Raw genomic sequence first — 21,237 nt, 5'->3', positions numbered from 1 at the left:
TTCTAAGACTTACAGGAGTCATATCTTTATAAAAAAAAAATAAAAAAAAACCAAAAAAAAACATTCAAATTGAGACTTTTACTTATTTCCGTCGAAGGACACGAATATCGGTGAGTTTTTGTTTTAAAACTTTACCTCGACATTATGTACTCAGGCATAGGCGATTCGAATCCTTGCATAGGAGAACCTGCACCAGGCATAGGGGATATGGCTCTACTCTCACTTAACATTGATCCCCGCCTGGAATCTGGAGCCGCCGATCCTTGTCTGTGCATTCCCAATCTAGCGATGGATACAGTTATATCTTGTACATCAGAAACAGATGGGTAACTGTGTACTGTTTTATAATATGTATCCCCATCACGTATATCTCCCAAAGACTGGCGATAGGAAGAAGGCACTGATAGTGTATTATCTCTCAAAGAAACTCGCTTACCGACTCTTGGATCAGAGTGCCTCTTAGCTGCAGACGGAGTCACTGAACTACGGCGACTCATTTTTTAAACTGATTTCTTTAACTTTTTAGAATGACATAGAAGAGTACAAAATCCAAGTGAATAACGATTTACAAACGACGAGGCATCATCGTTCGCAGTTACACAGAACAATTATAGTGTTGAATTAATTATGTGTCAGTATTGTAATCCTTTCTTAACACAATGAATATGATATATTCAGAAATATCCTTCGACAAGCACTAAAATATCCAGTGTTATCATTCTAAAAGCACTGAAATTCAGAGCTATCCTTCTACAATACTCAAATATTTAGATTATCCTTCTACAAGCACTAAAATATCCAGTTATGCTTCTACAAGCATTGAAATATGCAGTTATCCTTCTACAAGCACTGAAATATTCAGTTATCCTTCTATAAACACTGAAATATCCAGAGTTGTCCTTCTACAAGCACTGAAATATCCAGAGTTGTCCTTCTACAAGCACTGAAATATCTATTCACTGGAATCGGTTCCCGTGATTCACAACACTTCAATAAAACATAAGAACCCATGCACTAGATATGTAATCCAATAGTTTTGTGCATTTATATAAACACGAGAAGATATGACATGAGTGCCAACAGTCAATAATCAAATCCACTAAGTTTTGTTTCGGACTGTTACTATTGCTTACTCCATACGTAAAAAGTTAAGTAAATATTACACAAAACAGTCCATCGGAACACTGCATCTATGTTATACTTCTCTGGTTCGTAATTATAAATGTTTAAATATTTAATCGTCTTAGCAACTTTATTGCTGTGCTTTTAAAATTCGTTGACATCAACTATCAACTATCAACATGTTTCTTTTCCTTTTCGTTCCCAGGCAAAACAGATAAATTGATATAACTTGCAGTAAGTCCTTTAGGAGACAAACGTAACCGTAAAGTTTTCGTTAAAATGTAGATGTGTCATTATTCCGAATTTTAAAGAATGAATGTTCGTTTCCAGAATCTAATTATTTGTTCATGTCTGTAGTTTATTTTCCTTTTACATAATATAAATACTTCGGTTTGTTATCAATCCTACCTGACTTTTATTCTCAATTATACAAATCAAAAGACCAATATTGTTAATTACTAAGATCAACACTAAAACCAAATCACAGAAACCCAAACTGAACTTAACATGTTAAAGTAAAGATTTACTTTAAAATCCTAGTTGAGGAAAAACAAACACGAACGGTGAAAGTTATATTTGATCCTCGTAAAAGGTCTTTCCACAGTTCAGTGACAATGAATACAAAATAAAGATGTTCCCTGTAAAACTCTGTACTTTAAATAACTCAAAATATACCACATATATCTTTTTTTTTAATTTACCTTCGATGTAGTGTAACAAATACGGTTAAAAAGAAATTTAAATGTTTGGATAAATTGACAAATTACTGTAATTGGCAAATAATTCGAATACTATTTGTAAAATTTTCTATTGAAGCGTCCTTCTCAACGAGAGGAACAAGGTCAGTCAAAAACTTCTTCTGAACTTGAAGATATCTCAAGTCATAATACGAAGAACGTGTCGACACTTTTAAAAATATTGCAAATGATACAATGTTAGACGATCTACAATCAGATTCGTGCTAATGTAACATATCTGTCAACTGTTTAAAAATTATTCCGACTGAATGGAAAGTAAGTTGTTAGTTCCAATATTAGAATCCTGAACATTAAAAGTATAAAACCCATCACATATTGTAATATTCCTTTGTCCAAGCAAACATATGTGTTTTATAATTCACTTGTCATCAGAAATATCTTTTATTTTCTATACCTAACCTGATACATGATTTGTGACTTTATGATTAATAATTTACAGGTTAAATGGAAATGATACGGCAAATGAATAGAAGTTAAAGAAAATATTATTAATATTTCTATCGATTTCTATGTAGAAATATGACACAATTTCGATGACATGGTCTTTCACCGTTTAATTCGTTATGGTTTCCGTCTCCATAAGGAGGCGACTTCCTTTTAGCCACACCCAACAAGCACGATTCAACACCATTTCACCAATAAATCTTTATGTTTTTCTCCATCAAATGAATAAAAAGAATGGTGATTCGAGATAAGGAATAAGCAGTAGTATGTTACTACACTGTAATTGCTTACATATAACTGTTTATTTCATATATTCCGTAAAACATTCAGGAAAAATACCTTTGCCCTTTACAGAAATCACCATTGATATATTTGACGGATCAAAAAAGGGACCCATTCCAGCGGCACATATGTATATACCTTTATATAGGAAGAGACCCCCCCCCCCCCCCCCGTGACAGAAATAAACTTTAAAGTTTCAAATGATATAAAAATTCAAATATTCAAATGATTGATCGAAACTGAAACTAGAGGAACATATAATAATGAAATACTGGCCACTGGTAGGTTTTTTCTAGATATTTGATATCCAACCGTCTGAGTATTTACACAAAATTGATGTTTCTATAGAAAGTATAAAGATACAAGAATGTAATGCCTTTTATGCTTATTCAATAGGATCATATAAAAATAAAATATCACAGACCAAGATGTGAACATTGTCATGCGGGCCCTTTGTATTGGGTATCTGTGTGTATAGATTTAAGATACAATCACTCTTTCTTTTGGGTATCTGTGTGTATAGATTTAAGATGCCCTTTCTTTTGGGTATCTGTGTGTATAGATTTAAGATGCCCTTTCTTTTGGGTATCTGTGTGTATAGGTTTAAGATGCCCTTTCTTTTGGGTATCTGTGTGTATAGGTTTGAGATGCCCTTTCTTTTGGGTATCTGTGTGTATAGATTTAAGATGCCCTTTCTTTTGGGTATCTGTGTGTATAGATTTAAGATGCCCTTTCTTTTGGGTATCTGTGTGTATAGATTTAAGATACAATCACTCAAATATTTATACTACTATAATCGACACAAAATCTGGTAGACAATCTGAAGTCAGTTTTCCAACCTTATATGGAAGACAGTTTTAAATTTTGCAATTGCCTATTGTAAAATCAATTTGACTTTCATGTTTTTTAGCTGTAATATTATTATGTATATTTGTTCAAACGTGCAATCATCTAATATTTTTAGCATGACATTCTAGTAATGAAATGAGTCTTTGTATACTAATTTAAAAACAAGTTGTTACAAATCTTGTAAAAATACGACATAATGTTATTATTAAGTTATAATAATAAATTTCGAACTACTACATGCGTTTCGCTTTGATGTTTTTACACTCATGGATGATTTAATGGCCATTAAATGGATATTTGTATAAAAAAAAATCATATAAGATTAGCATTATATTTCAACAAAATGTCAAATCGTGGAAAATATTATTTATAGTTTACAAGAATATATTCATGTGCCTTTAAATTTCAATAGGCAGACACAAGCATTTAGAGAAACTAAATCCCCTTTTCGTTCCTTTTCTCTTGATGTTAACAACCTTAATTAAGTCTATAAGCTAACAAGTAAATGTGAAAGTGATATAAAAATAACACTTTGAGAACGCTGTTACGACAGGAGAAGCTATTACTTATCTCACCCATCTAACTTTTGATATTGGGTCAAAATGAAATGTATACATTCAATCATTGTCTTACCGAGATGAAAGTCTACCGGATACAGGACGACTCGAACTAGGACGACCAGATGCTGGTCTTTGACCGGATCCGATTGATGATGATTGTGATGACGAGCGGGAGCGGTCAGACGTTTGGTCATCTGACAGGAACTTAACGGTCCGAGTAGTTCCAGAACCAACCCTACTGTTTCCTTTAGATGTGTTCCCTGATCTTTTGGTACCGGCAGACATACTCAATCAACTTTCAAAACTTTTTACTAAATTATTAGAAGTTACTATTTTTCTCGAAACAAATACTTCGTCATAATAGAAGTAATTAATCCAACTGAATTGAAAGTAACATAATTAATCTTAAAAATCATCAACCAATCACAATAGTGCTTATTGTATTAAATAAAAACAATAAGCCACATAAGGAAGAAAGCTTTTCCGTTTCCAAACATCAAATTAAAGAATCTTCAGTAGTGAAGTCTCGTAGCTAACACAAATCAAATTGAAGAAACTATAATTCACACATTTTAAGGTGGTCAAATTGGCCCAACCTCTTATTAAAGTTTAAAGCTTTACATCTCTCAATTCCAAATCCCCTTATGAATTAAATTAGATTTACGTGGAATTTCTGTCCATTCCGTTGATTGTCAAGTCTTAACGATAAAGTGTCCTCAATGTCATTTTAATATTTTTATGACTTTCAAAGTGGTCCGATAATATTCATTGCTATATAAACATGGGATGTATCTTTCAGTACAAGATTTGTTTACATTCGTTATAATCTTTACAAAAGCCGTTAGACACACATGTATCTACTACAAATCTGACTAATTCTTGTTTATAGTAAATTCTGAGGGTCTAAGCAAGTCGAAACATTTTTTTTATCGCAAGATTATTTCCAAACCGCAGAATAGATGGCACCAGTATTTTCCGCACAGTACCAAAAATATATTATTACCGGGATCTTTATTTTAGGTGTAAGAAATCTCAGCCCTTATGCAAAGTATGTCCAAGAGAATTCTACAAATGGTTACGTGTCAGCTGTTGTGACTTTGGTCAATAAAGATTATTAAAAATATTCATTTGTATACTGAGAAAGAACCATGTCAGTCATTCTTAGAAAAGTATTAAAAAAAATGTTACTAGGAAGTTAGGAACTGCATTGTACTAATTTATCACAATAATAGCTCTTGTCTTTCTAGAGCGAAAACGAATGTGAACACGGAGACATATACCCTCTGCAACATACCCTTATTGATGGGTGGAGTAGCTCGTCAATCATGTAGATCCTTAATAAGAAAATAATTTTACAAAATGATATAAATAATTTCCTATCAGATAAAATTACAACGGTAACAAGTGCGCGTCCAGGATACTTTTATCATCGAAAATGATTTATTAACAAAAACAACATAAAAGGTTATTCAGTTTTCATATAGTATGTACATATCATCTAATACAAACAATTCTCTATTGTAAAGAAAATTATAAATGTAGTCATATAAACCTTGAGTATTCTTAGGTACTTAGTTTCAAGTTTTATAACTACTTTAATGTGCACAGACATATCTGTAAACGGAGATTTACCCCATTATTTTAAATCTCAAGAAAATCAATTCTTCAAAACAAACATGCATTCATTTAATCAGATGTTTACAATAATCGTTTTATAAATTATGAAAAAGTATTTTACGTTAGTATCGCGCAACAAGCTCTACGACTAAAAGTACAAGTTGCCTTGCTACATTTTCTCGCCAAAGACAATATCAAAGGCAATGAACTCTGAAAGTGATACCATATTTTAATAACGTTATGAATTCTAAATTTTATGCTATTTTAAAGGCTATGAACTCTGAAACTGACACCATAATAAAGACATTGAACTCATAACAGATATTAAGGTCAAATGAAATATGTCCGAGGTACATGTACCAATTTAAAAATTACCAGACATGCAGTAACCCTAAAAGTAACCACTTGTGAGCGAAATTTAGGACAAGACCATGCACTTAAATACATGCTATGATTGATGTATCGAATCAACATACCAAATATCGATGATTTGACATAACTTAATAAGATCACTCGTACTCAAAACCTTAACTGATCACTGGAGCGTGAAAATAAGGTCACGGTTAATTGACGATCAATTAAATTGGCCATGAGGATCACATATTTTCAATTTCCAAAAGAAATTTGGTCAGGAAAGTCGAGAAGTGTTTGTAATTACTGTGTTCAACGACGTTGAATCAGTAACATGACTTTCATTTTACTCGCCAACGACGATTTAGTCAAAGCTCTGTTCTTTCACATTCATTCACCGAATCTATAACACCTCTGTTCTTTCACTCTCCGACACCGAATCAGTAACATCTCTATTTTTTCACTCACCGTTACTAAATCAGTAATACCTCCGTCATTTCACTCGCCGACGACGAATCAGTACCCTTTCTGTCCTATATCACTCTCCGACACTGGTTCAGTAATCCTTATGTCCTTTTACTCGTCGACGACGAATCAGTAGCACGTCTGTTCTTTCACTCACTACTCACCGACACCAAATCAGTAGCACGTCTGTTATTTCACTCACCGACACCAAATTAGTAGCACGTCTGTTCTTTCACTCACCGACACCAAATCAGTAGCACGTCTGTTCTTTTACTCACCGACACCAAATCAGTAGCATGTCTGATCTTTCACTCACCGACACCAAATCAGTAGCACGTCTGTTCTTTTACTCACCGACACCAAATCCGTGGCACGTCTGTTCTTTTACTCACCGACACCAAATCAGTAGCACATCTGTTCTTTCATTCACCGACACCAAATCAGTAATACCTCTGTCCTTTCACTCACTGACCCCAAATCAGTAGCACGTCTGTTATTTGACTCACCGACACCAAATCAGTAGCACCTCTGTCCTTTCACTCACGACGCCAAATCAGTAGCACGTCTGTTCTTTCACTCACCGACACCAAATCAGTAGCACGTCTGTACTTTCACTCACCGACACTAAATCAGTGGCACGTCTATTCTTTCACTCACCGACACCAAATTAGTAGCACGTCTGTTCTTTCACTCAACGTCACCAAATCAGTAGCACATCTGTTCTTTCACTCATCGACACCAAATCAGTAGCACGTCTGTTCTTTCACTCACCGACGCCAAACAGTAGTACGTCCGTTTTTCCACTCACCGACACCAAATCAGAAGCACATCTGTTCTTTCACTCTCAAACACCGAATCAGTAGCACTTCTGTCCTTTCACTCACCGACACCAAATCAGTAATGCCTTTGTCTTTTCACTCACCGACCCCGAATCAGAAACATATATGATTATTCGCTCGTCGACGAAGAGTCAGTGCCACTTCTGTACTCTCACGACAACCGAGACAACAACCACCCATGTACTACAAATTCCAGATGACAAGTCATACTCCTCAAAGACAGAAAGAGAAATCACCTATTGTATATTGTAGAATCATATAGTCGTTCAAAATTCAAAACAAATGACATGAATGATTTGTTGTGATTATATATATTTTGATACTGACTTGTTACGTACAGTTTAAAGTCTAAAAGAGGCAAACAGACGTATACACTTTGAATATGCATCATGTTGAACTCTTAAACATTTATTTTTGACCTACCTAGACGAACGGCGACCAGAACGCGATCCAGAACGAGAACTGCATCCTCCTGTGACGAATTTGCTTTGAGATTCGCTTTTTGATAATGATAGCTGACTTGATTCTCTCTTAATAATTTCAGTTTGAGTTCCTTGCCGAGAAAGTGGATGTGGCATTGTAGGAATTGTCACATATACACGAAGGCAGTATTCCTCAACTGTTCAATACCGGCAAAAATGTAAAGGTATTATCTTAGTAAAGTTATGCAAACTTTGAGAACTTTTTACTTTCTTTGATTGTTGAAAGGTGTTCAAGTAAGACATCTTATTTAATTCTTTTCGTGTAATTATTTATACAGGCGCCTTTTTAGTCGTTTTGATTATTAATTTCAATTCACAATTATACCCTAAGAGGATAAAAATGTCATAATTCCTCTGTTTAATCCGTGGACTGCGATAAACCTCACGGAACGTTAACCTATTTTTATCGCGGCTCTGGAAATACTGATGCTACTGTAATTTCTTTCAAATCTCCATAGCAAGTTGAAAGGGAGCACTTGTTGGTGTAGATTCAATTTTAAATTTATAAAATAAAACAATAAAAAAAAACTCAATGAAAAGGGTACAATCTATACATTTTCATTACAGAATACTGTTATGGTTAATATTTTCTCAAACAGAAACTAGAAAAGAACGTTAGAAAGTTAAAATGACACGGTTCGATTATAACGATTTAACAGTATTTAAAGGGAAGCAACTCAAATTCAATGCGATCATTTAGGTGGCACGGTAGTATTTGCATTCCAGAATTTAGGTTGCTCTTTTGTGTACCCCTAAACAGTGTGATTGGACAAAAAATACAGTATCAACTGAACATACTTTCCCAAACTGAGGGATGAATCAGGTGTAGAAAAATATGAAATAATTTTACATACAGATGAAAATGAATTTTTGAGAAATTTTTTAAATTTTGTATTCACTGCACCATAAAAGACCTAAAATTACTAGTGGCCTTAGGTTTCTAAAAATAGCAAAAAAAGTAAACGGTCATGATACATATTCAAATTCATTTCTGAATAGTAAAATGAAAGTACTTCAGTTAAGTGTGAATGTAGAATTTTTTGCAGTGTTAGAAAGTGGTGAAAATTCTAAAAAGGCTATCATTATCCCTATGGGCCAGGAAATACTACCGTGCCACCTTAAGGTCAGGCTACAGCAAAAATAATTTAATTGTGTCACCATGGTCACGGGAATAATGCACAGTTCTTGTGCCATTTAGCTCGCATCAAATGATATATCAGAAAAAATAAGAGATATCTGCGAGCCACATTCAATTCCTTAGTGGCCTATCTAGATTTGTCTGCTGTAACATTATGGAATATATATAGACTAAATGGATAAAAATAGGAATCTAAATTGTTTAAATATTGCATGATGGTTGTCCAACAGATTCGTTTACATGCACCCACATCTCCATTTATTGATTTTATTCATGATTACTAATTTCCTGGTCATAATAACATGAATAAACACTATTAGGTGGGGGGGGGGGGGGGGGGGGGGACAGCAACTTAAAACGGAATTGATATATCCAACACCGAAAAGAAATTGCCTGAACATTCTGAAATGACCCTCCTATTTTCCATAAACTTGTCTTGCTAAACCGATTGATGCAAGTGAAGACAAACAAGAACAGATCAATTAGTTATCAAGAACCCGACCAACTGACCAAACAACACTACTCTCCGAGCTACTCTCTATAGTTGAGTTTAGCGAGATATATATTTCGAAGCAGCAGATAAATAGGAAATCCAATTAATATGTTTCAAGAAAAGAGTAACTTTAAATGTTTACATATCCTAAAGGTACATATATTATATATATACCCCAGGTATGACTTTTGTACAGAAATACTTTTACTTTGGTCTTCTTCACTTGTCAAAGTGTGGTGTATGTTTGGCTGTGTAGGATGGATAAATTAGCATGATTAGCAGACACTATACCGGTCAGAATGGGAAAGTTTAATCAGATGTTTTGTATAAAAAGAGAAAGACACGCAATATGATCACGTTAAAGCAACTCTTAGGGGTATGTATGTGAACCGTTGGAAGACCCTGTTCCTATTTAATTGTCTTTATTTTCCGTTGCATTCCAAATCCCCCCTTTTCCATCTCAGTAGACCAATATTGCAGTTTTGTATATCGATTGCAATTATTTGTTCTCGTCCCGAACATGCATGACATATTTGCAACTGGACGTGACGCAAACACCAATCAATCAATCATCACAGATACAGACAAATCGGGTTTTGGTACACAATTAAACGAGACAGTTTCAAGGAGGTCAGTCCCAAAGTAAGACAGACGGACAGTGCTTACATTACAAAATTTGAGTAGCAAAGCTAGTAAAACCCTTCGCCGGAAAAAAATCCTTAACGGTTTGGCATTCCCTTTATGTACTAATTTTCTTGAAGAACGCACGTGACAATATTCTCACGATTTCATATCGTCTCAACAACAAATCTGTTCACTTACCTCGATTGCTGGGAACTTGTACGTTCATTTATACTAGATAAGATTTTATTTCCTTTTCTGCTTGCCATTTAGTTAAGTTACGATCCTTTTATACTTAAAATCCAAATTGCAGAAATTTCATTTAAAACAGTTTTAACAATTATCACTTGGAATATGAAATCAAGTGATTGTTGAATATAGGATTAATTAATATTTTCGCACCAATGAAAGTTATATTTTATAACCCAACACCGTGGTTTATCAATTCCTATGCAGTTTAACATTAATCTGCAATAATCCTGGTGATTAAAACTAACAAACATTACAATACATTAAGCAAATATAAAGACATTCGATTTTTTTCAAATTCATTAGATTTGTACTATTTCATGTCTTTGTAGGCATTTCCAATCGTCATACAGTACTTTAATTTAATAAAACATTTGGCAGATACGTGGACATGTTTGTTTCTTCTTATAGTATGTCAAATGTGTTGATCCCTATATCAATGGTGAGTGTTTGGGTTGATTTAGATTATTATCAATCATTTTCTGGTAAGACACTGTTATGCCATACGCTAAATAATCAAATAAGCATATTCTATAGAATTTTCTATATAAAAAAACATCTCTCCCGGTTAATAAATATATTCTGAAAAGACAAACAATATAAATTATCCCTTAAACATATTGTACAAGTGAATATAAAGATAAGGAGATGTGATGAGATTGAATATAAAACAACTATCCAGGCACAAGAATTACAATGACGTGGATAGTAGCAAACATAGGTCGTCATAACAGGCCTTCAACAATGAGAAAGAGAGAAAAAAAGAACAAGCTCGTTTTTGTACAATCATGGAAGTATATATCTATATCATATTCATAGTATAACAACACTTGTAGATTACTTGGGAACAACTTCATATTTGACAAAAGTTTCTTTGCGTCACCGTATAGTTTTCTTTGAAAACACATCAAATATTTAGTTTCAGAAGTGATTGTTTGGCAAATGATACTTTCTTCGTACATGAGGGGTTGGTGGGTTTTTGGAATAATCAATATTTGGCAAAAAAATAGCTCAGAAGAAAGGGTTGAAAAACAAAAGAATTGGGGGAAATGTGATAAACGAATAAAGAATAAAGAAAAAAATATCTGAAAAGATAAAGGGAAATTAAACAATACCCTCCCTCACATTATCTAGACCCTCAAACATTTTGTAAATCACAATTTGTCAAATTGGTGTAAAAGCGCAATGGTCAATTTCCCGTAAATATGTGAGTTCAAAGTTGAAGAAACCTATCATAGTATTTGAATTTCTTCACAGACATATACAATTTAACTTTTAAAAAATATCTATCAATCAAAATATGAAAAAAAAATCACCCAAAAATTCGGAACTTATCGATAAAAAACAATTTTCAAGGATTTGTGTTTTATGATTTATCCATTATTAACAACAAAAATTTACCGCGAACTACATGCATATATGATTTTTAAAAGTTTGCCATTGTGTAAGAAATGCAAGGTAAACGAAGCAGCGATGTAGCACATTTGCGCGCATCACCATTAGTTTTGCGGGAAACCTCATTTTATTACGTTTGTGCGCTTTGATTTTACAAGTAAAACAGATAAATTATACCGATTTAAGCAAACAAAAGTACATAAACCTTTTTTGTTCAAGTGATAAGTACCCCATCCGTCTTTGTCCCCTACTCACTAATGAGGATGTTCAATTCAAGTTAGGTTTCCTGTCCGTTTTATTATGCACATTACAAGTAGAATAAGTTTTGAAAATGAAAAATCGAAAAATGCATAGAGAATTACAAATCTGAAAATTATGTTTAAGGGAAATAAATATAAGATCCATATCTCCACTCTGATATGTCTAACCCGCCCCGGCAAATACTCCTTTTATATGAGAGATAACTTGACATATTTAAAAAAAGTTAAAATAGAAAGATAAAGATAAATATATACCCTTTAAATAGCTGGGCATTATTTCTAAAAAAAATTGTTACATATCAGACTATATTTAAACATTCTGATGTACATGCTACAACTTTTATAACTTGTACATTCTTTTATTATTGAAAATTTGCTCACCTGAAAATTGCTTGTAGTCTAGACTTCGCAGATCTTCTTAATTTAGGCGACGAAGATAACGAAGATTTCCTTATACTAGAATCCATTGCTAACTCCAGAATGTTTGTCACTATGGTTTTGAATTTGTGCGATGTATCCTCAAGCTTTTAATTTTTATATTTTTATTAAATCAAACTTTTCAAAAATAAATGTTTCAAGTTTTTGATTATTTGTATTTCAAATTAAATATGTTTGCATCTCCTCATGTCTAATAGCTAAAGAAGACACCCACTGATGCAATATAATTCAAAACTTTATTTGAAGTACTCTTCAAATATTGTAAATAATTTTTCATATAAAACACACAGTAATAAAATGTTCTTCTCAAATGCTGCTCAAATGTTTCAATTTATCAAAGCTGTTCCTTCCTATTAAAACTTGCGGAAATTAAATAATTTTCAATTTGTTTGTTAATGATATAAAAATACTGCAGGCTACGTCGTGATTTCCTGATATTTTGAGATTTTTTTTTATGATTTATTGGGAAAACGTCAATAAACAGAAATACGACTGATAATGCTGTCCTATCTTCCCTACCTTTAATTGGAATTCAAAGAGAATCTACAAACACCATCTTCATACTTGTCAATTTTTATTTCTGAGTAAATGTCAGATAAAGTTATCGAAAATTATAAGAGGAATTGCCATTATCTCTCCCATCTCTATAAGCGCAAATTAAAAGACCAATATAAACAGATCAGTAGGTCATAACTTCTAAGAGTTATCTCTCTTCACACATTGTAAACAGTATAGTGGGACCAGACGTATGTGTGTGCAATAAACTCTTGGGACCAAAATGTCTCATAAACGCTTAAACAAAATCAATTAGGATAAATCTAGTTTTCAGATTCTATGTATTTATCATAATTTCATGTGAACAGTGGTTTTAATGGTTAAAGTGTAAAAGATGGTTGTTTAAAAAAAACTCTTGCCTAGCCATTACATACATATGATTTATCGTATTTCTGTTCATGTCGCCTAACGTCCACAGAGACACTACTTTGATGATACCGAGCAACCATTAAAACGTCACTAGCTTGTAAAAAAACCCACAAAATACAGGAAACAGTCTGCTTTTACTGAGCCGGGGATCAAACATAAGAAGCTAAGAGGGGAGGAGGATATATCTAGACTACAACCAAATGAATTGATATCTAAATTGCATGCATGGTAGTAAAATGGTATTGTTCTTTTGACCTTAAAATAACCACGATTTTTTTCACGTTTCCAGCCGTCCTGATGATATTGCGAATATATTTAGTATCTAGTGATTTAAATAGAACAAAACACAATTTATATAATCATGTTTCAGATGGAATTGCGCGGATATACTTTCATGAAAATACCAGTTTCCTATTTCATTTTCAGCTGTCGGAGTAGATATATATTTTTTCTTGTTTTTGTTTGTTTTTGTCAAAGTTTATAATTGAGGCTTTTTTTTTTTTTTTTGAAGTTTGACCAAATTGAAGATTTAATTCGTTACAATGAGCACCTGAAGGGTAAGAAATTGCTCATGGTCTAACAAGTTGTACCTGTCGTTTTGGCAAACATGATATGAGACATTCGGTGATTCAAAAACGATGAAAAACTAATTGTTTTGTGTACATTTATAGATGACAACCTACCACAAAACTTCTGGCTCGAATTGCAGAAACCAAGATTCAATACGCTTACATACATGTCAAATAATTATATTAAACACTGAATAAAGTTATAAGGCATACCTTTGTCTAAGTTTAAACTCCTTTTTAACATTGATTCCTCCTAACATAGGACCGAATCCTGCGGGCACTGTCATTCTTCTTGACGTGGAAGTATATTTTTCTTCCATTTTTTGTGTTTTAAATAAATTAAAACCAAAATTCAATTCGATAAAATACTAGATAACATTGAAAAATTGTTTTGTTTAATTCGCTTCGGTCTTACATTTGTTTTACTTTTTAAATTGTAGTCCAACTTATTTAACTAACTGCTCAGTATGAGCAAACATTATATTTAAAATATGCTGGGGAGAATAGGTGTCATAGTTATTTGATAAAATATTGATTGAAATATTGACTTATAAGAATAAACTCCAATTATAATAGTTAGGCCACTAAAGTTTTGTTCTGTATTTCAAGTGACTGTTATTATTTCTTTTTCTTTGACAAGTTTTAAACAAACATTGTTATTACGTCAGATAATTCGATCCAAAACAACTTTTAAAAAACTGTATCAAAGCAGTGAAGTTTTTTTCGACTCCGATTGGTTTTTTTTTTATGTGAGATATAAAATAAAACAGAGCAAACAATTTAGAATCAATTTTATTTTAATATTCATTATTGTAGGGAATTTAAAATAAATTTAAACTGATTTGTTTAATTATGTTTTATTGAAATATTTAGAAATAGGAATGACCACAAGCTTTCGTGCATCCCCTCAATTTATACTAAGATCTCTCTTTACATTTACAATAGACATATAAGACGACGACAAGGGATATGAAACAACCATTTATAGCATAAAAGAATCCATCGATGGGAGCCTCATATTTGTGCAATCAGATGGGGAAAAATGTGTCAGCAAAAACAATGAACTGTCACAAAATAAAGAAATACTGGCAGAAATCATGCCTAAAACCTTATATTCCTGTCAGAACAAAATTGTTTTCGATTTGCCTTGGCCTTACATTAAGTGGACAACCGCTGTCGTTGTTTGTCTTAAATGTTTTAAGAAATGCTTTAATGATTTGATCGACGCTAATTTTGCGAAGATTTAAAAAGTTCAGATAACTGGTCACTTCAAAATGTTTGTCCAGTAGATTAGATTTATATCCTACAGTCTGATAACATATAAACACTTCACACTCTTTCATATCTAAACTTGACCATACTTTTCATGTTTTTAATTTACCCTACACGAAATTGTTCATCGTTATGGGTTTTTCATACCAAATTGTTTTAAAACAAAACTTTTATGAAATAATGCAAAAACTTATCCTGAACATTTCCATGCAAACAATTTACCTCTTTCCTTGGAAACGACCATCATTTCTCTTGTTGCTAAGAAAATTAGTCCTTGACATTGAGGAAGAATCGGAGACGGGGGAAGCAGCTCTCTTCTTCTCCCAATGACTATCAGTGCTTTGTACATTGCTTCGTTTTTCTTTAATCATTCTATCCCTTTTTTATATTAATTTCAATATGAACATCTATGTATTTGTTAAGGCATTAAATCCCGATGGATGTTTGTATCGGTTTACAAAAGTTTCAATAAAGAATTGTTTAATATGCGAACAACAGAAAATATGTCTATAACTGTATAATGTTATTTTTTATTGGAACAATGCGTCGGAATTAAGGTAGATCTAAAGATACAAATAAAGAATACGAATTGTATAACTTTATCAAACCTAACACATTAGAGAGGAATTTTTGAAATTATTGATTTGTTTCATATATATATTTATATATTTCAAATGGCATTGACTACGATTTCGATAGTATAAGCTGATAAAAAATAAACTACTGTTTTGTTGCTGACATTTACAAGAACAGAATATTGAACAATAATTAGTTAGAACAGCATTTTTTTTCAAAAATAAGTCTAAAAAGTCGCTCATGCTTTTTTGTCTTGCAAGACAATAATTCGAACTCTATTAGTTCCTTCCATATGCATGCGACCTATTATATGGTGTTGCCTAATTTGTCGATGATTGAGGTTATCGAAAAAAATGAAAGAAGGGACAGATGAAGCGAACAGGAAAAACAGGAATGAACAATAAATTGCTTTAGAACGCAATAAAAACTGGCAATCGTTTGCATTTATAAATAGGGGGTCGAAAGCACCTGCTAAAAACAAGAAATCGGTGTACGCAAGCTAATGGTTATTGTAGATGTACTACTTATGGGTGAACAATTGCAACTTTATATATATTGCAGACTACAAAGAAAAAGAAAAAAAAATTTAATCATTGTCCGAACCATATAGTTTTTTTACATGTTTTCATCAATAAAGTAACATTGAATATTAATTATGAAGTACTAGTAATTATTTTTTGGATTTATCGGTGTAATGATAAATTCGGTGGGTTTTCTACACTCAACAAATCCTCAATTGAACAAATATTTATGTATTCAATAAAATCCATTTTTTTTTAACTTGAATTAAAAAAAATCTTATTTGCCTACCTTACAACACCCAAAATATTGACGGTTTGTATAGAAGCTTTTCTGATCAAAGCTGATCCTCTTCGAGAACTATTTCCAGACATCTTTATTTTTTTCCCCGAGTATTACAATATATACTGGGGAAAACTGTAATTTTATGTTTCAATCATATAATTTATACTACTATTCCTTTTGAAATATCTAGTTTCTTGTGATCGATTAGGTGTGAAATCAGCATACGTTATAATCGAAATGTGTTTCAATGAAGAACGTTTTAATTGTTTAAAACAGTATTTAAAATTGAAATTCGATAACACTTATTGGTTAAATTTGCACAATAGGTTTTTCTTGCGGATTTAACGGAAATTCATGTAAAATAAGGATGAAAATAAATAAAATTATGTCAGTTTATGACCTTATATGTATTTCAATAAATATGTAAATATTTCGAAGGGGACGTAATTCCATCAAACGGATTATATACCGCCGAGCAAAGCGAGTCAAACAAAATGTTGGATGATTGCTTGCTAAAAAATTATATAGTGGTGCAAAAGAACTTGAAATATGATATGATAAAAAAAAATCAAAATTTGTAAATAGACAATTTTAGAAAAGTTTGTTATGAATCATTATAACCTCGGGGACTGATAGTCAACCAGCAGTGGTATCGATCCAGTGCTCAAAAAAATAAAACAAGGGACAAGGGAAGCAAACAGGTAAAACCATAATGAACAAGAATTGCTAAAAAAAAATTAAGACACTATCAGCACTCTTCGGTATATCGTAGGGAAATACACGGATCGAACCACCGAAAACTGGAAATCCTTTTCATTTATAAGATAACAGTCGAACGCACCTGTCAAGAACAAGACATCAGTGTTTGCAATGTTATTGTCGATGTACTACTTATGTATGTACGATTGCAGCTTTATATATATTTCAGACAAACAGAAACAAATGAACCCTCATAAATGTCCTAACTATCACATGTATATGTATATTCAGCCATGAAAGTAGCATTGAATATTATTTTAAAAAAACGTTATAAATCTCAAGCGTCCGAAGCGCATTTCTGTGTTACCTTCATCCACAAAGCTAAATGCCAAAATTTGAAAGCCACTCAGTGATGTAGTAGAACCGAAACGGTTGTAGAGCTGTACAATAAAAAAGGACATAAAATAACCAAATCCATCAAATAGCTGACTATGCGGTATGGGCTTTGCTCATTGTTGAAGGCCGTACGGTGACCTACAGTTGTTAATGTCTGTGTCATTTTTGTCTTTTGTGGATAGTTGTCTCATTGGAATTCATACCACATCTTCTTTTTAATATTTTGTCTGGGGACCTGAAACCGAAAATTCTAAAAAAAAAAAAAAAAAAATGAAATTCATAAACGGACAACTTAAGAAAGTTATTTAAACTTTTGAACAGAAGCGCAAATAAAAGCTAGTTAAAAAGACAATTAAATTATTACATTATTCAAGATAGGTTGACAGTCGATCAAATATGAAGTTTATCATCTTATTATTTTTCAAATTAAAGGAGTTATAACCATTTGATTATATACTACAATTATCGAACACTTGAAGTAAAAAAATAACAAGTTTGTGAACCAGCATCACTTACGAAAAGATGGCAGAACTTCCACTCTGAATCTTTGACATCTTTTTGGCAATGGAAGCCATCCTTCTAGAACTTCGCCCGCTCTCGGACGATTCTGAAGAAGCTGACATTTTTAACACTACACTAAATCGTCAACAAAAAACCACAGTAACAATCACCCCCCTGAATATTTGGTTTGTGCTACTTAACATCAGCCGTGCCACCATTATTAAGATAAACACAGTCTATTAAGTTCTTACACGAAAGCTGGTGCTATTGAGATTTTATTTACTTAGGACCCATCGGGATTAAGTTACTACAATTAAAAAATCAATAGATCATTTAGAATTTAAAACACTTTATTTGGGAAACATCGATACTTCATTAAGGTTCATTCAAGTTTTGTCAGTATTGTTGATTCATTCTGTTCAGCAAATATATTGTTATACAGACGTTTAGAGGTTTGCACCGCCTGGCTCTAAATCAATGAAAAACGGGTTTGGAGTTACTTCCCTTGTTTCAATAATCTAAATTGGATCCAAATCGTTTGATCATAAAAGGACATTTATTTTGGATTTAATCTATTTGAGCCTAATGCCATTAGCAAACACGGCATAAAACTACGTATATATATAAAGATGTTGTACTATGATTGCTGATAAAGCAACACTCCACAAGAGACCAAATGACCGTCACAAAAATAAACAATTATAGATCACCGTACGGCCTTTAACAATGAGTAAAATACATACCACATAGACAACAATAAAAGGTCCTATGCCAGGTACCAGTTTTGATCCTGGCCTTTGTCAATAGCATATTATTATTATTATTGTTATAAGTGATTACTTGGACATAAATTCACGTCTGGTCAATACCTTCCTTTTATCTATCTCTTAGTCAGTCTTATTATATTTTGGCGGTTATCATTATTCCTCAATAAATATGTAATAAAATGCGTTTAATATTAAGTATTTGAACATCATTATTATGCCAATTAAAGAATACTTAAATAGATTAATTAATCTAGGCAAATAATACCAGCTGTAGCGTTTTCAAATGGGTTCCGAGTGCCAGGCTTTATAATTGTATTTAAAATGTTCTGTTATGATATACATGTACATATTTATGATATACCTATAAGCTGTATTGCTTTTGGTTTGAAATAAACTATAAACTATAATAGAATTGAGAGTGAAAATGGAGAATGTGTCAAAGAAACTATTACCCTACCAAAGAGAAAAAACAGCAGTAGGCCACCAATATTGTTTCAACACAGCGGGCAAATACCGCACCCGGAGGCGGACTCCTCTTGGCCCCTACTATAAGTTATATGGTTCGCTACTGACCCCCTACGGATCCATAGAGGGTTAGTAAAATACATAGGGGGTGAGGCCGGAGGCTAGACTTTTTCTGCTACGTTTTGTTGAAAAATAAACAATGAAACACAACAAAATTTATAGATGACGTCACGAACCCCCCTATGAAATTTACTAAACCATAGGGGGTCACCACGTGACGGTGTTAAACCAATCACAACGTGATAATTTACCCGCGGTGCGATAAAATCAGTTAAAGATTGACGTCACACTAAACTTCGAACATATAAATAATCTAAAATAATCGAATGGAAAAAAAAACCAAGACTAACAAAGGCCAGATGCTCCTGAATTGGGACAGGCGCAAACTCTTATATTTGATGATGGCCGACTGGCTTCTGCCAGAACCAACAAAAAAAAAGTAGCTCGTGATTAGGAATTCGTACACATTTTTGTATATAAAATATGAAGTACTGAATTCGAAATGCTGCAAAAAGTTTGCATTCTATTATACATACAACATCAAGATTTTCATAATACTACAAGTACCATTAAACCATTGCATGTTATGTTACTATTTATGGGTAATGTTCGCAGTATAATATAATCCCAAATTAATTACCAAAGTCGTATGTTTGATTCCTCATAAACCAAAGAATTATTAGAGACATAAAAAAAACGTAAACTTACAAGACTGAAGATCGTCTCCTCCCCGTGTCCGCTTTAAGCACGCTACCTCTCCTAAGTGCACCCCGGGAGCCCGGAGTCTCCCCTCCAACAATGGATCCTTTTCTCATTGACTGACAGATACGGAGTACACACTAGTACGTTGACTTCTGATCAGAAAATTTTAAACGCTTAATCCTCTTTCCTTAGTTTGAAAACATTTAACGGATTTGTTGTATATAGGTTGGAGCCACCGGCCAAATTATTTATAAGACTAAATCATATTCATAACACTTGATTTAAGGATTATAGAAAATCCTTCTTTGGTCAACTTGATCATGTTTAAGGCAAGGAAATCCAAAATCACATACATGGTGGCCTTGTATACATAATAGTCTCATGACGGAGATTGGTTAGGGAAAATCAGTAATGTCTTTTCGTGTAAACGAACAAAATCCCTTCATTTAAAGATTCCAGGAATAGAAAGAACAAACGAAATAAAAACGATTACAAATCGAGATAAGGATTTCTGTCTTTTAAATAATCAAAGAATTTCCTGGTTTGAAGATTTGTAAATATAACTAATTATTGGAAAGAATATTTTACAGACGTTATTAATTGAAAATGAAGTAATATGTGGATTAATAAATCATTTCCCTCAAAGTATATTACGCTTTGCTTGCGTGTTTATTTACAAGAACAGACAATCTCTGTATTGACTCTCTAATTCAAATCTTTTGTGACATTGCGTGCGCTTGTTAATTTCAATTTCGTTTATTACAAATTAATCGAGATATAAGAGAAATCTGTCCGTTTCGTAGAGATCATCAATAGATAAGAGTACCTTCCCATGATCACATTCGTGTAAATCATTCATTATATAATGGTTAATCGATGCATTATCAAGGTGCGAATTGTCATATTGTTTTCTCGCTTAGCAGTAGCACTCAAAGTCAGCAGAGCTTCTTTTATAACACGCATATGGTAATTTTGTAGGGACTTAGAGCAGCTTGGACTGATATGTATAAAACTACTTTTAGTTTAGATTTGTCCCATACAGACGGATTTTACTACATTTAAGACGAATGTATATCTAAACTTTAGTGGCTTTATGCATATCGGCCTTGGATCTTGAATTTGGCTTCCTCTAACATTGT

At 32.8% G+C, this 21,237-nt stretch overlaps 1 protein-coding gene across 37 annotated transcripts in view; it reads right to left on the bottom strand.

The window, feature by feature from the left end:
* The window catches only part of LOC139493503 (androglobin-like), a 110,502-nt gene that overhangs the window by 61,443 nt on the left and 27,822 nt on the right, over nt 1–21,237 (bottom strand). For 28 of the 37 annotated variants that reach the window (XM_071281934.1, XM_071281939.1, XM_071281946.1 and 25 more), the window contains exon 1: nt 136–1,652. The exons of 2 other annotated variants lie outside the window; for them this stretch is intronic. In XM_071281934.1, coding sequence (XP_071138035.1) covers nt 136–497 — 362 coding nt within the window. In that variant the 5' untranslated portion in view covers nt 498–1,652. Of the gene's footprint in view, nt 1–135; nt 1,733–4,088; nt 4,316–16,514; nt 16,721–20,104; nt 20,227–21,237 lie in introns of those variants that run through there. 7 more of the 37 variants (XM_071281935.1, XM_071281981.1, XM_071281961.1 and 4 more) reach the window with 6 other exon arrangements.

Source organism: Mytilus edulis, chromosome 10, assembly GCF_963676685.1.
Source record: "Mytilus edulis chromosome 10, xbMytEdul2.2, whole genome shotgun sequence".
NCBI lineage: Eukaryota > Metazoa > Mollusca > Bivalvia > Mytilida > Mytilidae > Mytilus > Mytilus edulis.
This window is presented reverse-complemented; position numbering and strand designations above follow the sequence as displayed.